Source organism: Aythya marila (genome assembly GCF_965140915.1).
Source record: "Aythya marila genome assembly, chromosome: 12".
NCBI classification, from domain to species: Eukaryota; Metazoa; Chordata; class Aves; order Anseriformes; family Anatidae; genus Aythya; species Aythya marila.
This window is the reverse complement of record NC_139053.1, coordinates 3,172,536-3,191,938: the sequence shown is the minus strand read 5'-3', so window position 1 is coordinate 3,191,938 and position 19,403 is coordinate 3,172,536. Positions and strand designations below refer to the sequence as shown.

The 19,403-nt window shown below is 36.5% G+C and overlaps 1 protein-coding gene across 1 annotated transcript in view; it reads right to left on the bottom strand.

The window, feature by feature from the left end:
• Positions 1-1,611: 1,611 nt before the first annotated feature.
• The window catches only part of LONP2 (lon peptidase 2, peroxisomal), a 44,594-nt gene continuing 26,802 nt past the window's right edge, over positions 1,612-19,403 (bottom strand). Inside the window, exons 11-15 of the mRNA XM_082770044.1 lie at positions 18,847-18,980; positions 10,543-10,685; positions 6,874-7,081; positions 5,404-5,594; positions 1,612-3,517 (exon numbers count right to left, since the gene is read on the bottom strand). Coding sequence (XP_082626170.1) covers positions 3,296-3,517; positions 5,404-5,594; positions 6,874-7,081; positions 10,543-10,685; positions 18,847-18,980 — 898 coding nt within the window. The 3' untranslated portion in view covers positions 1,612-3,295. The remainder of the gene's footprint in view (positions 3,518-5,403; positions 5,595-6,873; positions 7,082-10,542; positions 10,686-18,846; positions 18,981-19,403) is intronic.

Below are 19,403 nucleotides of genomic sequence, written 5' to 3'. Positions count from 1 at the left end.
GCTTGGACTGGAGTTTACCTGCCAAGGTTATCTGCTTCTCGGCTCAAGTTCTGTAAGGAAATCTAGCTAAGAACCTGTAAGGGTTGCCCTGAGTAGCCTGATAGTTGCAACTGGAATGTCACAGGGCTGTGTAAGTGTGTGAGTTACTTGAGATTGCTGCTGCCTGTACTCATGTTGTGTCCCCAGAAGAACTGTGAATCTTGAAACTTTTCTGCACTGATACACAGTGATTTTTGTTTAGGCTGGAACTTGAGAGTATGATTCTGAAGGGGACGAAAAAGGGCATTTGTAATGAGCTTTAGAAGCTAATGGATAAAGTCAGACTGTTTTTTCATCGTGTTTTACAGATGACACGCTATAGCACAACTAACATACGGTGGACTTACTACTATGATGTAAGTTGGTACTCTGTTTGGTGTAATAGACAAAACAACACAAACCTGTATGAAACATTTGATGCCCATCATCGGATGGAATGACTAAACAAATTATACATAGGCCCAGATCCTCAAAAGTATTGGAAGCATAATTCAGTGGGTCTCCTCTAAGTAGTTTGAGGATCTGGTAAGTAAACCTTGCTCTGTTATATATAAAAAAAGAAAACGTACTAAAAATCTGTACAGCTTACTACCTTATTTAAAATAAATGGTGTATTAAAGCCTGCCAATGTCTTAGCATTAGCTATTTATTTTAGAAAGTACTATTTTTCTTTGCTGTATTGGGAAAGTATTCAAGTCTGTCTCTAATAGATGAAATGCAGTAGATCTTATATTTATCCCCTATTACTACCTCCATTGTTTTTCATTGTCTTGAAAACAACAAAAAGCCTTAAAAGGAAAATGTTTGACAAATCCAAATATTTGGATTCTGTTTTGACATGTCTGATTGGTTTTTGTTTGCAATATTGCTTTAAATTGAAGCAGATGAACTGTTTTGTATTGCTAACCTATACCACTGCATTATTCAGAATTGTTTCAAAGCCACTATGATTAAAAGCATGAATTGCACTAGTGGGATAGTTTTATCTGTAGCAACTTAGAGTGTGGACTGTGGATAGAGGAAAGGAACTACCACTGCTGACTTTTACCTTTGATAAACTTAGTTACCTTCTAGTATATTCTGAGGGACACGCTCATGTTTATTATCAGGTCTGCTTAAATGTCAGTGCAAAGCAGAATAATCCCTAGTATATCAAAATTACTTTAAAAGATCATTAATATTCTGGTTTGCTGCTGCACAGATTGTTATTCTCTAGAGTGTTTCATGAAAATAAAATACACTTAAATGTAATTATCTGCTGTTATAATGGGTAATGCTTAGGTTATATTAAAAAAAAAAAACAAAAAGTAACATAACCAAGTCACCTCTTGTGGTGACAAGTGGGAACATGAAAATCTCTAAGTAAATTCAGGTAAAGATCTTTAGAGTTACATTAAATTTTTCACCTTTTAGATAAAGTCCAGGTAGACAAGACATTGGAGTGGTGTGGCAGAAAGTCATTGCTCAACTTTTTTGGGGAGCAACTCCCTGTTCTTCTGAAGTGAAATTGCTGTAGAAGCCTTTTTTTTTTTTTTTTTTTTTTTCTCAAAAAAAACACCCTATATTTACTGTCTTTCAAAAACTGCATTTTTTCTATATGTATAAACAGACTGCACTGGAATTCCATGCACATCTGTTTTCTTACTAGCATAAAGTACTGCAGGATTGTTATTTAATATTAATTAAGTTTGGTAAAGAGAACATTTTTTTTCTCCCCTACTGGTGTTGAGTGAAGGCCAAGCAGGATATTAGTTACCATTCCTTTCTGCTATTTTACTGATTGCCCTTTTTTTTTTTTTTGTACTTTTTGTGTTCAAGTATTCTGTAAGGCAGAAAACATAAAGACTCCTTGTTGACTCTTAACCTTGGAACTTAGCTAGTGAATTACTTAAGAGTATAATTAATTCTTAAAAGAGTAAAACAAAGGTGTTTTTTTAAAACGTTTTATTAGATGAAGTCTTCTGTGAAAGTTTTGAGATCTTATAAGTCAGATGCAGAAATACCCACTAAATTTATTAATACAATTACTGTTAAGTTCCAGGTAAATAGGTAAATCAGCTTTGTTTGTACCTATGGAAAATAAAGCAAAACAAGCTGCTAATTTTGATTTATTGGTTTCAAGCACACTTGAGTTTGTTTCAGGATCAATGAGCAAGAACGGACTATGATACTGGATTTTCTCTTGTGCTTGACCCTAGTGTAAAACAGTGAGAAACTCAAGAATTGTAGCTTACGTAAGGTTAAATTTCTATTTTCTCTAGCATTCAAGGGAAGATAAGAGACAAAGCTATCAGCTCAGATAGGATACTGACACACTTTCTCAAACCTTACATTATTCACAGTGTGCAGTACCTAATGCAATTTAACTATCCAGTAATTTTCTTGACATTGCTTAAATTGATTTAATTTTAGAGTCTAAACAAGCATCCCAGAATCAATATTCCCAGTTCTGTATTGGGTAAGAATTAAGGACGTGTACTTCACCCCTCCAAAGTGTTACCATGCTCAGTCTTTCTCATGAAGTCTTCAAGTACACTCCACCTACTTCCAGTGCTGTAAGTACCACTTCGCATATGTGAACCTTAGTGCATTGTCTCCCTTCCTAGACAAAAGTTAATGCATTCCTGTATTTAGTTTTGAAAATGATATCTACATTGACATTGCTACATGCTGTAACTCTTGTGAGTACTGAAAGGACTTACTTAATTTAGACTATATTGCATCTGGTTAAATCCTTTAAGTATTTTTTTAAATTTCAAAAAATGTTTTTCCTGTGATGTCACTGCTCCATAGTATATTGCTTCAGTGCTATTTCCTAAATAAGAAAACTGCACCAAATCAGGGTGACATCCCATCTCTATTAGCTCCTCTTGCTAGGCAGCATTTTGCTGCAGTTTGTGTCTTCTGAATACACAAATTGCATACTATTCCCTGTCTAGGGATTTTTCCCCCTTTACAGATATAATCAGCTGTTGACATTTATATAAATACATACCAGATAAAGTAAGCAAATATTTCTCAAGAACTTCAGCTTATGCTTGAAACCCACTATGAAGAAAAGTTTTTTTCCCCAAGGTTCTTTGTAGTAGCATATGCCCATAAAATGCGGTTTTGGGTTCTTAACTGCTGAAGTAATATTTTTATTTTGATTGCACTTACACCCACGTTTAAACAATCACATGTACCTCATATTTATACTTGATAGTTACTGATCTCTATTAAAACTTGATATAGAAGTTAATCTCAGCCTGGCTACTTAAAGTTTACTATTCAAACGCTCAACTCTGGGCTTAACTGAAAATCCTCCATCGAAAGCTGCATTAAGAACTTCATCCAGACAGCTTGCCATAATAAAAGTCAAATCTTGCCGTACGTTCACTGCAATTTCTTCAAGATCTTTTTCATTTCTTTGAGGAATGATAATTCTCTTCAGTCCAGCTCGGTGTGCTGCCAGGACTTTGTCTTTAATTCCCCCAACCTAATGAGGAAAAAAAATACCATAGGGTTTTTTACATATATATATGCTACTCTCATAAAGTAATCATTGTAACAAATTTAGAAGTCACACCAGGAGTTAAATTTTAATGTTCTCCTTCCCCCAATCATTTAGTGAAGTAATTAAAAAATTAGCAGTAGTTTTACCTCATTATGTGCTTAACAAGGGAAATATATTAATGGTTTGGATTGGAAGGAACTTTTGAAGATCATCTAGTTCCAAATACGTTATGCTATAGCACTCTGTTTCCATAACTGAAGGAAAAAATCTCTCTGGATTAAAAATTTATCTAGGAATGCAGGTACAAGTATCAGAAGTTGAAAAGTCATCCATTTTCAGAAATTATTTTCTAAATAAAGGTGGCATGCTGAAATCCTATGCCTACGTAAGAACAAAAGTTTTTCAAAATAAAGGCAGCACTAGAAGAGGAAAAGGGGAAAAATCTTACAGATGCAATGCTACACAACAAATTACTTGAGTTAAACAAAAGAAAATACAAAAGTGCCCCAAAAGTGCAAAGATGGCTTTGCTCTAGGAAAGTAAGTATCACTTCAATAAGCTACCTATTTTGAGTTTGTAATGACATGTAAAGATGGCTTTAAAATTAGTTTTTCTTTTAGTCACAGCTGTAGCTTCTTCCCCATAAACTTTTTTCAAATCCTATTTTAAGACCGTTTTACAGAAGAAACCTGTACTTTTATGATGCTTTAGAGGAAAAGAAAGGCTTGCATTATAGCAAAAAGTACTATTTAGGCTTCTGCAAATCAAAGTAACAGAGAGCCATAAATCTTCACAGTGATCACAGTCTAGTCTGGACACTACTACTGAATACTCACCACATTGCTTTCTTTCAGGCAGCAGATGCAGTTAATGGCATGCTCGCATAAATTAAAATTACTAATAATAGATCCTAGCCAACATTCAGAAAGAAGGTAAGAGTCATTTTTTATAAATGATTTAGCACAGACGAGTAACTTCTGTACCTTAAACAATAGGCAAAGTTTGGTCACCGGTGCAATAAAAGCACTTTATTCGGAAAGCTCAGCAAACTTTTACCAAATCAGAGTTAAGGCAGTTGTTTATTTTTCACCAGAGCCTTTAACAAAAGGCAATCTTGTCAGTATAATGGCCACCAGAACACTAGTTCTGAGGGCCTTCCAGTCTGTTACTTTAATTATGTTAGCTCTGGTTTACTCTACTGCATGAAACAGAATACTGTCTTCCAACCTCATCCTTCCTTTGTCCGTTATTTGGTATGAGATGATAGATCATCTATATCTGTTTTAATCAATTATGCCAGTCTCCATTTGATACTTAAAACTAAAAATGTATTTGCTGAAAGTTCCCTTTGCCCTCATATGCTTTTAACAAGCTTTATGGGAACATCATTCAGCTGAACTACATATAAGTAACAACATATACGTGGAGTCTAAAAATACACAGAGAATTTTGGGAGTAACCTACATGAAATTACCGTGAGAGCTCAAAAAAACCCAACTTTTCAGTCAAACCAGAGATACTTTTGTACTAGTAGTTTTAGGTAGCATATGTTGAAATTGCAATATATTTATCTTGGAACTATCTTGAATTTTAGGATTTCTACGTTTCCCTTCTAACTAGATAATGTGCACTTCCTGAAAACAGCATCAAGGCCATTTTTAACATTAAATGCAAAGCAGACACATGCATATACAGCACTAGCCTAGGCTGGCTTCCATCAGCCTCTTACAATTACACCAAAAGAGACTGGATTGCTGCTAAAGGAATGATCCAGCAAGACCATGCTTTTGTAAATGGCTAGAAACAGACTTTACACCTACAATATGGAGAATTAATACAACTTAGCTCTTTTCTCGAACGATACATACTGGAAGAACAAGGCCTCTTAGTGTAATTTCTCCTGTCATGGCTACATCTGAACACACCAGCCGCCCACTGAAGAGAGAAGCAAGGCAGGTTACTATGGTAACACCAGCAGATGGTCCATCTTTTGTGACAGCTCCAGCTGGGAAGTGCAGATGGATGTCAGTGTTGTCAAGGAGATCAAAACTTCCAGAAGCTGAAAGAAAAAAAGAATGGTTTGAATGTGAAAAATCTAAACCCATTTTGTTCCTGGTCTTTATTCTGAAAGGCCACCAGAGATCTAAAAGTCTTGCCACTATTTTTTAAACTGTGCTGAAAAACCAACACTATATTGCATAAGTACAGGAGGGGGCGAGGGGATATAATTCATTTGCATGGCTTGGGAAATTCAGAACAGGGATTAATGTAGAGACCAAGGAATTTCTACATAGTTTTTTAGTTTTATGTCCCAAACCATAAATGTAAATTTTCAGAGAACATATCACACAAAAGCAGCTATCTTAAAAAAAAAGCAGTATTAATGTAATGAAGTAGATCTCTTATTTACAGCTTTTCACCTTACTTCACCTATAGGATATAATTGTGTATATGTTTACCTCTCTAGTTTACGCTGTTAATGCTGGCAGCATTTCCTATGTTCAATGTGTATTTTTTTAATTTATTTTAAACTTCTATAAATAATGATAGATGACAGAAAATTATTTAGCTTTTATTTGACTATTCAGACAATGATCAAACTACAAAGATGGTAATAAAAAAGAGTTAAAACTAATATGGATGAAATTCCTATTTCACTGCACTTCAACAGGTACTATATAAGCCTAAATAATTCCCAAAATATTAAACCAAACTATAAAAACCTACTTTTACCAGAAGCTTTACTTTAATTTTAGAGGAAAACTATAGCCTTGAGTATCTCACACATCACAAAACTGCTGCTGGAAAGGCTGTAGAAAAACACCTAAGGAGCAGTGTCTGCCACAACTCCCAGAGGCGTGTGGGCACAGAGGCCAACCCCGGGCTGTTGCAGGCAGGGACTGACCAGAGTGGGAGGCTGCAGTGACAACTCGTGTTCTGCCTACACCAAGCCTGCTCACGAGGCCACTAAACCCTCAGCTGGGCAGAAATCGGCAGAAGAACCAACCAGGAATGCTAGAGCAGATTTCAACTTCCATACAGCACTGATTGCTGGAAAAACATTTCCTCTGTTAACACTTGCTACATTTCCACAAGTACAAGTAACTTCCACTGCTATTTAGCACTGCTGCAATCTATTGAATTACTTAAAGACAGCATGTTGAATTACTTAGAGATGTGTTTTAGGACATTAAAGACATGTTTTAAGACATTTAATTTTCATGTGATATTAATATTTCCTAAATGTGCACACCTCCCGCAATAAGAGGTCAAGGGATGCACACAACGTCTGTAAGGCAATATGACTGTGGAACATTTGTCATTTTTTCCCTACCTACCATTAGTCAGCTGGTATCTCTTTGCGTTGCTGCGCAGCCAGCTGATTGCAAGATGTGCCGACTCCTTCATGACATCTCCGAGTTGACCAGTCAAAGTCAGCTGACCTTCCCCGTCCATGCGGCTGGCTTCTACAAACATGATTTCTCCCCCTAGCGGAGTCCAAGCCAAGCCTATGGCCACTCCTGGCTGGCTTAAGCGTTCAGATACCTGAAGGGACCACAGGAAACAATTTCAGAAATAATCCTAACAAAGCTATTGCAATAACAGTTTGATAGTTGCCTTCAAAACAGCTGTACTGATTAAAACACAAGGGTTAAGCCCAAGTGTCTGATCTCATTTACTTTTTTATGCAGCAGTAATTCTGCCTACATGTAAACATTAATTACAGCAATAGGACCTGTATGTGGCTGCTTAGCTTGAGGCAATGGCAAACATCTGGATATATCGCTCTTGCAACCTTCCCCACCCCCAGCAGTTCAATGACAATCTTCCTTTTCACTTCAAAGGACTTCAAGTATTTAGTCAATCCTGACTGAATGCTTATATACTTCCAGCAGATGGATTAAGTCATATTTGTCCTGATTCTTGTTACTTACATGAAAAATCAATTCTAAGCCTGAATGTTCCCTAACATTTGGGCTTTTTTAAAAGTGGTTTCATTGCTCAAACTCCTGTCTCACAACACAGTGATTCATGCGCTCATTTCAAATGTTCATGGCAAACATTTATAAATAATTTTGAACAATTAAAGTACTTGAGTGTGCTAGCAGGCTAGATGTGAAAGAATGGAGAATCTGACTGCCTTCATTAGTAATTAAAAGTAATTAAGCAAGATCTCTGCTCCATACAAGACTATGATCTACTTATCTAAGCTCTGTGTCCAGTCACTGATGTGAGCAATGCAAGTGTCTGAACGCCAGTCTCCTGCGTTCAGAGAAGGAAAGAGGCAGGATATTTTCCAAGAAGGTTCCAGTTTTTATTTTTTTCCTTTATGTGAAAGACAGTTTTAGAATATATAGGAAGTCCTTTTGTTTTCCTGCGCTACAAGGAGTGGAAGAAACCCTGATGACAAATCATACAGCTATTCAGTACGTTCTGAACTACCAAGTTAGGTATTTATTACAAGGTAGAACAGAAATTGGAAGTTTTTACTGTGTCAGGCAGTGCGTAGAGCAAAGACAAATATGCCTTTGTAAAGTAAAGCAATAGGCTGTTTTAAAATATTTTGTCTGCTACTGAAATACAGAATTGAAAATTAATTTGATTCATTTCTGAAATGGATGAATTCTCCATGCAAAGCCAGTAGTGCTTTGCTACCTGAGCAGAACTAGTGGTTGAAGGAAGACTAAATAAATAAATAAATAAACAACCTGAATTCCAAGACAAAAGAAAAATACTGCAAACATGCTGGACATGCCACAAAGCTCTTCCCCTCAAAGCATGCTGTGTTGAAATGTTTCATCAAGTCTTTTACACTTTCAACCGTTGTCAAGATTATTCTTCCAAAGCCATAACATGTGATTTATTCCAACATTTGTTCTGGAGAGTGACACTTAAAATTATTTATTTGTGATAAATGAATTAATTCTACAAGTATGAGCTGAGTAATCTGTCATGCCTTTCTGCTGGGAGACCTTTGCAGAAAACAAAGCAATGCACTGAAAAGGTAAAAGATGAATCACTCATTTTAAGGTATTCCCTGGAGGACAACAAATCAATTAAGTCACATCATATTTTCTGTTCTGTTTGCTTAGTCTCATCCAAGTACTGACACAGGGGTTGCCTCCACTGTATCTTCATTTCAACTAATTATAAATGGCAAAGTGCAGGTCAAAGGCAAAGCTTTAAAGGCTAGGTATAGAAAGAAAAGAGGTGTGCTGCAGAGTACAAAACCAGAAAATTACAAGAATTTCAGATTGGCTAGTGTTGTTTTTTGAGATGGGAGTTATACTCTTCATTTGGAAGAATCCTGGGGACACTTGAAAAAAAAAATCAAAGGAATTATAGGTTAGTGGGGAAAATTCACTAAAACAGGACTTATGTGGCTACCTGAGCAACTTAAACTGCGAAAAATTATAGAGGGATGTGTATTGAATATTATTTCCTCATTATTACATGCAGCAAATAGCACATGAAAATTAATCTTAAACTGCTCAGGGAATTGATGCTGTGTGGATTCATCTCTACTTCTACTTATGCACTACTTAATTTGCCTACTAAATATAGAAACATTTAAAAAGCCTTTGATATAAAAGTCGAAAGCTCCAGTCAGCCTTATTTCAGGTTATATAGGCCAGCATCAAATGCTTATATGCATGTTCATGGCAACTGTTCATGTAAGAAAAACCAAACCAACCCAGCACTTCTGTATTTATATATTCGGAGTTAAGAAGCACACTCTAAAAGTTTTACTTGCACTACGTTCCTGTAGAAAGGGAACAAAATAGCAAAAGTTATTTGTCAACACAGCTGCACCACCAAATTTAAAAGAATAATCAACTCCAGAGCAAGTTCAAAACTAGTCAGAACATCTAAGGAAAGTCACATACACTTCTTGGCCTACAATCTTTCATACTTACTTGAATTAATTCTACTCTTACGGGGAGTACAGTTGGAAGTGACCAGAACTTTTGCACAAATTTACACCATTTAATTTACTTTTTAGCACCTTTACAAAACTAATAAACACCATTTGTAGAAATCAGAATACTGGCTTGAATATTATGTTCAATTCATTATAACAGCTTTATATGCATCTGCATTTCAAGCTTAAAAGCAACAAGTAATCCTGCAGTATTTTAGCCCTAGAGGCCAAATGAACTGTCATTGGAAATAGATTAGATACAAAGTTATTTCCCTGGAAAACAAACAAACAAACAAACAAACAAACAAAAAGGGTTTAGAGTTCCATCAGCAACTGGATTCATGTCAGAGTTTTATATATCCTACTTACACCTAGCGAGTTTCCCTGGATCTAAAGTAAAGCAGAGAATAATTGCAACATAAAGGGTGAAAAAAAGAACCCCAAAGTAACTACTTGAATTGATGGCATTTTCATAAAATATAGGAAAATACAGATGGGGGAAAAAATCTGGAATATGCCTACTGAGGAGCAAAGCAGACACCAGGAGGCTGGAGGTGACTGATGATAACATTTATTTTTACTGGCTAAGTGTTACATTAATTTGAAGAATGTTTGAGAACTCTGGTGTAAAGTGAAGTGGTTTTAATACCCAAGAATGCTGACTGGCTTTAAGGAGGTATGTGGGACAGTCCTTAAGAAAGCTGCCTCAGAGACAGGATTCCTGGGTTCTATTTTGGCTTCCTTCCCAAGACCACAAAAACATCCTCCAAACAAAAGCAAAGATGTTATGAACTGAAAAAAAACACTACCACATTCTTAAGCACTGCTGCAGGCATCTTTACCAACAGAAAGTCATGCCATTACATTATTTATGTGCTCTCAATTAAAAAAAAAAAAAAAAAAAAAAAAAAAAGTATACATATGTATACACACACACACACATATATGTTCTTTAGGTGAAAAAATGCTTGGTGGAACACAAACACAATCCGGTTTCGAATACATATTTTTTAAAAGTTAACATTGCATAAACTCAACAATGACACAGAAACAACAGTGAAGCAGAAAAAAATGAGGATGTTACCTCCATTTCATACATGGGTGGCCCCAGGATATCTTTTAAGGCATGGAAATCAATTAAAATTGGCATTTCAGGTGGCAGAGCCAGGTCAGCCGTGTCACTGATGGATTCTGCTTTTGTGTCTTCTGTGACGTGTTCTTTGCAATCTAAGAGAAGAAGATCTATTTTAGGATTTCTGGCAGTCTTTCTTGACACAGGAATTAGAAAAATCATAACAAGAAAACAACACTCAAAGAAATATTTAGAAAAGTTCATGAAAACGAGTTTAAAGCATCTTTCACAAAAATCTTGTCAAATTAAAGGTAATATGGCATCAAATTTATTAAGAATAAACTTGTTCTAAGAGTTCAGCAAGGATACTATTAAGTCTAGACCACTGACAGACGTGCAACTCACCTGCTCAAATGCATTTTAAACCAGGCCAAATAGCAAAAATGCATTAAGTTCATTTAGGACTTTGCACTTTTCGTCAGATTTGTGCATAAAAACAGTGTAAGGAGTAAACAGTGCAGAAGTGATCGTGTTTAATGTAGTGTAATATAGAAAACGGAGCTGAATGTGGAAATCTTACTGAAGTTCTACAATTACTGTTCTCTTTTATGATGGGAGGGGTTTGCTACTGTGCTCTCTGTGGTCTCCTTATGAAAGGATTTTAAATGCTTAGCCTCTGACGAATAATTAAGCCCTGTCAAATAAAGTAGGTGCATCTTGGTCAGACTTCCACACATTGCTTTGCCACGCAGCTGCATCCATTACTTAGAGCTAGTCCACATGTTCCTTAACATCTCATTCCGTAGTATTCAACAAGGCCATCACACCGCGTGGCTCTGCCCTCCTGGCTCCATACCCCAACCTCACAAACCCCCTATGCCAAACAGAGCAGCTGCAGACGCCAGTGCTTGCAGCTCCTGCCAAGGACAGCTCCTGTGGAAGGACACCTGGCTCACCCCACCCTGCTGCGAACCACAGCCCCGGTGTAACACAGCCCACCTTTAGGGCTACCTACACAGCAGATATTTTCACACTATACTTCAATGCTTGTCTCTAAGGGCTATTATGGCTTTACTCAATGCAAAGCTTAATTCACAAAATCCATGTCCCTCATTTTTCCAACACCCAGTTGGTTCACAGCATATACAGTCCTTGCTCAGTGAAAAAGCTCCAAACAATTTCTGTACAATTAACTTCATCTACTGACTTTATCTTGCAATATTAACCTTTAACAGGACTCTGCTCTCCTCTTTTGTTGGATATTTCAACATGTCTTGAACAATAAACAGTAGCACCAAAACATTCCCCAAAGATTAAATTATTTGTCTTCAGAAATATGTATAGGTGTGATGCACTCTCCGAGACAGGCTATAAAACCCAATTAGCCTGACACTTTTGAATACAATACACTCAAGTGTCATTAAGAAGAGACCAAGCAATTAGAACAGTATGTGTGGATTCAAAACCATGCTCTTTCCTTCCTCCATTTAAAGTATGATTGTATTGCTTATCCATACGATTGTTTCTTTAGTGGTAAAATTGTTTTTCTATACAAATGTGTTTTCTGTACAAAAACGAACTGTAATGCAGACCATACAAATATCAAAGCCTCAGAATTGTTTCAAATCAGACTGTGCAGCTGTTTATTTGCATGAATAAGCTGAAGAACTTAAACATCATTTGTAGTAGGCCTACACTGTACATATACTGCAGTGACTGTATACAGAAGGAGAAGGCAAGCAGGGAGTCATTTCCCCACAGAATTTGATCCAGATGCAAAGGACTCATTACCATTTTCTTGAGAGCCCAAAGCAATATTTCAGTGAAACATTTATCAGAGAAATGAAAAATACTTGAACAATCCAGATGTTTCTAAGGTTCTGTGGCAGAGCTTTACAGCAGTGCCTCCATTAAGAAAAGCCTTGTACACATCCATACAGCAGAGATACCTCTTCCCACCCCAAATATACAAACCTAAGATAAATTTTAAGCATGTCTTTATTATGCAGGAATGTATACTGAGCTCCAAGACTTCTGTAGCGTATTTTGGAAAATTATTTACAGTCGCTTCCTTTCTTTGATTTTTTTCCCCCATTCAATGAAGAAACTGTCTTTCTTTGCATATTAATTCATGCACATTAACTGAAGATCCAGGACTTTAAACAATTATGGGAAAACACAGATCAATGATCTAATCTATTTAATGTAACATTAAGAGGTGTTCTGTGCTACAGAAGTAATTCTCAGAATGGATGAAAAGCGAATGTCTCATTTCATGAGATACAAACTACCCTTTTATTAATCCTGGCATATAAGGAAAACCTTTTTACAGTTAATTTATTTACAGTGCAATTCTCACTAATGCGTCCATGCAGTATCAGGGAAAATATTCTACATCGTTATTACTGTAACAGTACCAACTCAGCTTTCATTCAGCACTCAAATCTAATATTTATTATCCAACAGCCATCAATCTTTCCACTGTACATCTCATTGCTCAATGCACAAATTCCATTCCTTTATTGTAAACACTGCCTTAGTCAGATGGCCCCCCGTTGTTCCAGCATGTCTCTGTATTTTTGTTGAACTACTATTTCTGTATGTAATAAATTTAAATACACAAATACTAACAAGTCTAGGAAACATAACCCTGCATGCTATTCCTGTAACTCAAGATTGCAATTCCAGTACTACAGATCTTTAAAACCCAAGTAATTTGATACGGCAATTCATATTTTAAAACAAAACTGACCTTAAAAGAAACTACTTTTGTTCTATAGCAGGATTTTACTACCTAACAAACACAATTTCCCATTTCTGCTTGCTCTTATATTTCACCTGGTTCTACGTATGCAGCTGAAGCAGACAGACTTCTTGTAAACAAATCAGTAAGTTAATTTTTGAGGCCACCTGCTCTATTAAAAGAATCAAAATCTCTTTCTTTGAGCTTATATAATTTAATTGGGAGACCCCACTTTATAATTTGTAACAATAACAAACTCCAGACATCCTTTTTTAAAATCCTTTTTTTTCTTTTTTAATATTAACCTAAATTCTAACACAAACTGAATTGCTATAAAAGCATAAAGTCATGTTTCAAATATATTACAAACACTAGCTTTTTCTTTGATGGAAAAAAATGTATTATTTTATCACCTTTACATTACTGTGAAGAATCTATAAAGACACAAGTAATCAAGATTCCATTAATGATGGCATATACATGTTCCCTACCTATAGCAGAGGAATGACCATAAATCATATTAAAAGTTAAATGACACATTTATCTAAAACGAATCAATAAAATTTCATTTTCCAGAAAGAGGACTTTTTTGGTTAGGTCAAAGAAGGGAAAAAAAGAACAAAAACCAATAGATAATGCTTGAAAGTAAAATTCACAGCTACTTAGCTACTTAGTACAGCAGCTATTCAGCAAAGACTGAGACAATGTTCCTCAGACATCTGCAGTTCCAAAAATTAAACAAAAACTTGCATTTAAATACTGGATTTGTAAGAAAATGGATTCCTGCAAGTACACACAGACAATGAACTACTTACTATATATGTCAGGATTTCATCTAAAAAGGAATTCCATGGCACAAAAACAAAGGTGGCAAAAACAAATTCCTAAATTTAAGACTGCTGCTTTCTTCTAGAGATATAATGGAAGAAAGTAACCGGAAGAGATGAAGAAAACTTCAACATGTACAATTTCTCAGCTCCTCATATGATTTAGTTAGCTAAGCACTAGTAATGCTTGCATATAAACTCACAAACAAGTGTAGTTTCATCCCCAGGTAGTAGAACAAGCTGTGTATCATTACTGGGTTATAGAAATACTTAAGCATTTTCAAAACCTTGGTTTCAATGTAGATAGGATCCTCAATTAATCACTTTTAGTTACTAAACATAAACTTCCTAAACCTCCTTTTCAAGTCTGAATTCGATACATCATTTTTCACTCTGAGTTTCAACTGCTGTATCATGATCTGATCCCAGCTGCTTCATTGTAGTCTTGAGGCAGTTGCACCAAAATAGGAAGGTCTCACCTATTTTTGTGACTCCTGGAATTTTCTTTAGTGTCAAACACTAGATGAGTGTCTCATAAACCTCAGATAGTGTTTCAGTAAAATAGCAGGTAGTGTTACTGTACACAAGGATGCCTCCCTGGAGAGGTCTGAAAAATGACTCCATTTGCTTTTCCTCAAGTTCACTGTACAAATTCAACGACTGATGCAAATGAACACTCTTCCACTTGCCAACTCTGTCATAAAGCTCAGGAATCAAAGGAGCGAGAAAGGCAATACAAAACTGCCAGTGTACTTCAGGCACAGATTTTTGGAAAGCGCTAAACATCTCTTGACTGCATATCTCCTTGCATCAGTTCTGCTACTGCAGATATTCTGCATTTCTAGGCCCCACTCCTGAAGAGTGTCAAAAGCCACATGTTTACAAAGACTTAGAAACAGTTGCTCCACTTTAATTTAATGATCTGATTTAATCAATATAATGATGGAAAATTTGTGGTTCTAGTACCTCATTTCTTTCACCTTTTATTACAAAGCCACAAGCCAGAAGGCACTCAGCTGAATAAACAGCACAGGCACGACACTACTAGTCTGATGTGCTACAAATCAGATATAAAAAATAGTTTAGCATGTTAGCATCCACAAGGTGAGCTTGTAGCTTACTTACTCTCTCATATTCCAATCTTGTGATGTACAAATGCATTAACTGCAGTCTTAATCCCACATTAGTCACTGACAGATGTTTAAAGCAAAACTGAATTGTCTTTATATACAGATACATTAAAAAAAATAATTTAGAAAATTTAAACTATTAAGATACAACAACTTGAGTAAATATTCCTCCAGAGTCATTAACTATATGAAATAAAAATTCATCATCTCTATGCACAACTGCACATGTCCACGCATCAACAGGAAAAAAACATGCAATACAACCAAAGAAAGAAACTTAAGCTACATTATTTGCGTCAACTTGCAAGTATTAGAGTTTGGGGATTATTTCCAGGTTTTGTTTTAAATACTTGGTTGCTTCCAACAGATCGAATAAAAACTAAACAAAAATATTTTTAAAACATGTCTCACTCTCATACACTCCCAGCAAGTGACATACTCTGCTAAAAATACAGCTAGGTATGAGCACGTCATTAGTACAAAATAAGCCACATTTTGTTGACTACATCATTCTACACACGTCTTTGTAACACCAAAGTTTAACTATAGATCCACTTTTCCCTTGAACTCCCTCTTATTAATACAGCTTCTTCTTATGAAGAATTTCAAGTCCAGAGGCACAAAGACAACTGTTCACAGATCATTTCTTTTGGGCCTACTCCAAATCACATGTCAACCAAAAATCCTAGCATTTCGTACTCTTTTGGATCACTTAACTTGCTGTTTTTGCTTAGCTTTGGTAAGTTGCAAATCCAGTACTAATTTTAAAAGTATAAATACCTCTCCTAAGTTGCAAGTACAGTGCTAATTTTAACATTGCAAATACCTCTGTCACTGGATTGAGATGTCTAATACAGTTCCTTTTTGTGCTGTGCTTTAATAGTAAAATGATCCTTCTGACAGTATCAGGAGTTGTGCTCTGAAGCTACTTTTCTTCTGTTTAATCAGAAGGTTTTAGGAGCAGAATGATACTAGGTTTCTTATTCAGCAATCATATTAGGCCTTTTAAACACATTTTAGATACAACTATATTTCAGTGCAAAGAAATACTTTAAAAACATAACTCCCAGGAGCCAAGACAACTTGATTTTCTTGCTGCCAGTAAGCACAGCCACTACAGACTAAAGGCTCAGCATTCTGGTTCAAGAGCTAATTAGGTATCATGAAGTATTGACAAACTCAGTATCTGACTTCAGGAACATCCAACACAAAGAAGAGAGGTAGGCAAGATACATACTCTAAATGGAAAGCACTAATAAGTATGCACGTAGATGGGAAAATTTAAACTGCAGTCATTCACACAACCATCGCTACCGTGAGAGTCTACCTTCCTTAGCCTTCCGAGAAAACTGAGCTGAATCCAGTTAAGCAAACACCGATTGAACTGACCCAAGTTCAAATTTCTGATATTACAGGCAGTTTCCATGGACATTATGATGATCCTGGAAAACTCAACAATGTAAAAGATTTAATTTTCAGAAGTGAATACCAACTTAGGGGAATAAAGCGAGGAAAAGCTAAAAGACCATCAAAAAACAGATTTCTAAAGAAAAATTAAGGAGATTTTACTATGAGTAAGACTTTTTCATATGCTCTTCTAATTAACAACACTGTCTTTGTACAAATACCAGTTATACTTCCTCCTCCAGGTTTTACTCCCTGAAGTCAGGGGTCACCATTCAGACCTGAAAGCTGCCTGATTTTAAAGGAAAAGATAATGAGTCTCTCTATTTGTGCTCTAATACCAACCAGAACCTATTCTAGCTGTGGGAAAAAAGCTAGTATTTTTCTCCCCCACATAGGTTCAGTTGTGGAATCTTTCACAATAATGCCTCTGGTGAGGCCGCACCTCGAGTACTGTGTTCAGTTTGGGGCCCCTCGCTACAAGAAGGACATGGAGGTGCTTGAGCGGGTGCAGAGAAGGGCAATGAAGCTGGTGAGGGGCCTGGAGAACAAGTCCTACGAGGAGCGGCTGAGGGAGCTGGGCTTGTTCAGCCTGGAGAAAAGGAGGCTCAGGGGCGACCTTATTGCTCTCTACAGGTACCTCAAGGGAGGCTGTAGCGAGGTGGGGGTTGGTCTGTTCTCCCACGTGCCTGGTGACAGGACGAGGGGGAATGGGCTTAAGTTGAGCCAGGGGAGTTTTAGGTTAGATGTTAGGAAGAACTTCTTTACTGAAAGGGTTGTGAGGCATTGGAACAGGCTGCCCAGGGAAGTGGTGGAGTCACCATCCCTGGAAGTCTTCAAAAGACGTTTAGATGTAGAGCTTAGGGATATGGTTTAGTGGGGACTGCTAGCGTTAGGTCAGAGGTTGGACTCAATGATCTTGAGGTCTCTTCCAAACTAGATGATTCTGTGATCAAACCAACAGATATCTATGTAGTATTTTATGTTTGTGAATATTCTGGAGCAAAAGTAAGCAGCCTTTCTGCAGTTTTTGCTTTCTGGTGTCCTTTGGCACACAGTTGTTCTTCAAAAGCCTGGCAGTACTTCATGTCAGAAAGCATCAGTCCGACTCACTGCAGCCTTTAAGAAACAAACCGAACAGCCAACACCCCATTTGCTAGGTTTTATTAAGACTAAAGCAGCACTAAGGGGCATGGTTTACTGATGGGACTCAGTAGGTCAGGCTGATGTTTGGACTTGATGATCGTAAAGATCTTTTCCAACCTAGATGATTCTAGTGACTATCCATCCGTATTCTAGAAGTTCAGCTTTGGATTGAGATTCTGTCCTTTCACACTTGTCATCTACCTTCAGCTGATGCAATTGCCAACAAAGCTTACAGATATTTGGATCACTGGGAATACGAAGTCACTAACTTCTGTATACATGGGAAAGAACAAACTTAATAACGATGACAAGCGTCAAGTGCTACTACATGTTTGGATCAAATACAAATTCTACTATTTGTCAAGAGTAAAATAATCAAATTCTACCGTGCAGAGCTAAAGGAAAAATCTAAGCTTCCCATTCTTCAAGACAGTGAATAACAACCACCAAACAAATAATTGAGAAGTACTAAATCTTTATCAATAAAGATCACTGAAGCATTATTTCTTAGGATACTATTCTAACCAATGAGTTTTACAAATGGCCCTAACCCCTCAAGTGATGGGTACGTTGCAGTCAAAGGTGCATAAAAAGAACCTTCCTAATTTCAGAGGCCTTAAAGCAGACATTTATTTCAGAATACAACAAAACAATGTGATTGAGTTCTGAGCTGGTAGAGCACGCAGAACACAATTAAAGAAACTCTTCAAATACAGTAACTAAAGCTACTGCTTAGCCTTTTATTAAAGAAAGAGAAAAGTGAAAGAGTTGCATAAAAAAGCCCAACTAGGTACGAAAATATATACAAATCAGAACTGCATACTTAAGATATGGAACAGATCCATTGTACTTCTCAGTTACCACTCTGGTAGGCTGAAATCACACTATTTGCATCCCAACCTATAATCCAGCACTACTGGAACATACACAAGAATGTTACTCTATTCACAAAACGTTAAAAACCCTTCAAGAAGCATAAAAAAGAAGAAAATGTTGATAAATCAGCTAACTAGTGACTACAGTGTTAGAAGATTCCTTTTTAGTAAAACATGCAAAAAATACACACCTTCTCCTTCCCCCACTTCAGCACGATCTGGCTTTGTTTCTTTGTGTTGTCCTTCTGCCACTTTCACTGCCACTGCTCTGCAAATAGCTCCCAGCTTTCGATCCAGAGAGCGGACTCCTGCCTCTCTAGTGTATCTAGCATAGAGACAATTGTAAGAGAGATTTCTTTTGAATGTAAACACATTTTCTTTTTAAAAAATACATCCTAATAAAATGAAATGTAGAAAGCAGTGAGACCTTGAGCTGCTGTAATAAACATAAAAATATCATGTGCTAATATCAAAGTAACTGTTGTTTGCTGATAGAAGTTAAGAAAGAAAACTACTGAGTGGGAAAAAGACGAGTAACGCTTGGAGCTGAACCTCAGTGAAATGCTAAACAATACTCCAATAACACTGAGCTCTTCTCAAATGCATTAAAAATCAAAAGGGAGTACTATTTTTAAGTTAAAAATAAAATTCACTGAAATTAGATGAGCCGACTAGAAAAGAATATTTTCTTTTAATCTATGAATTAAGAAGATATGTCAGGCAAAACATTTACTAAATGCCAAAATGC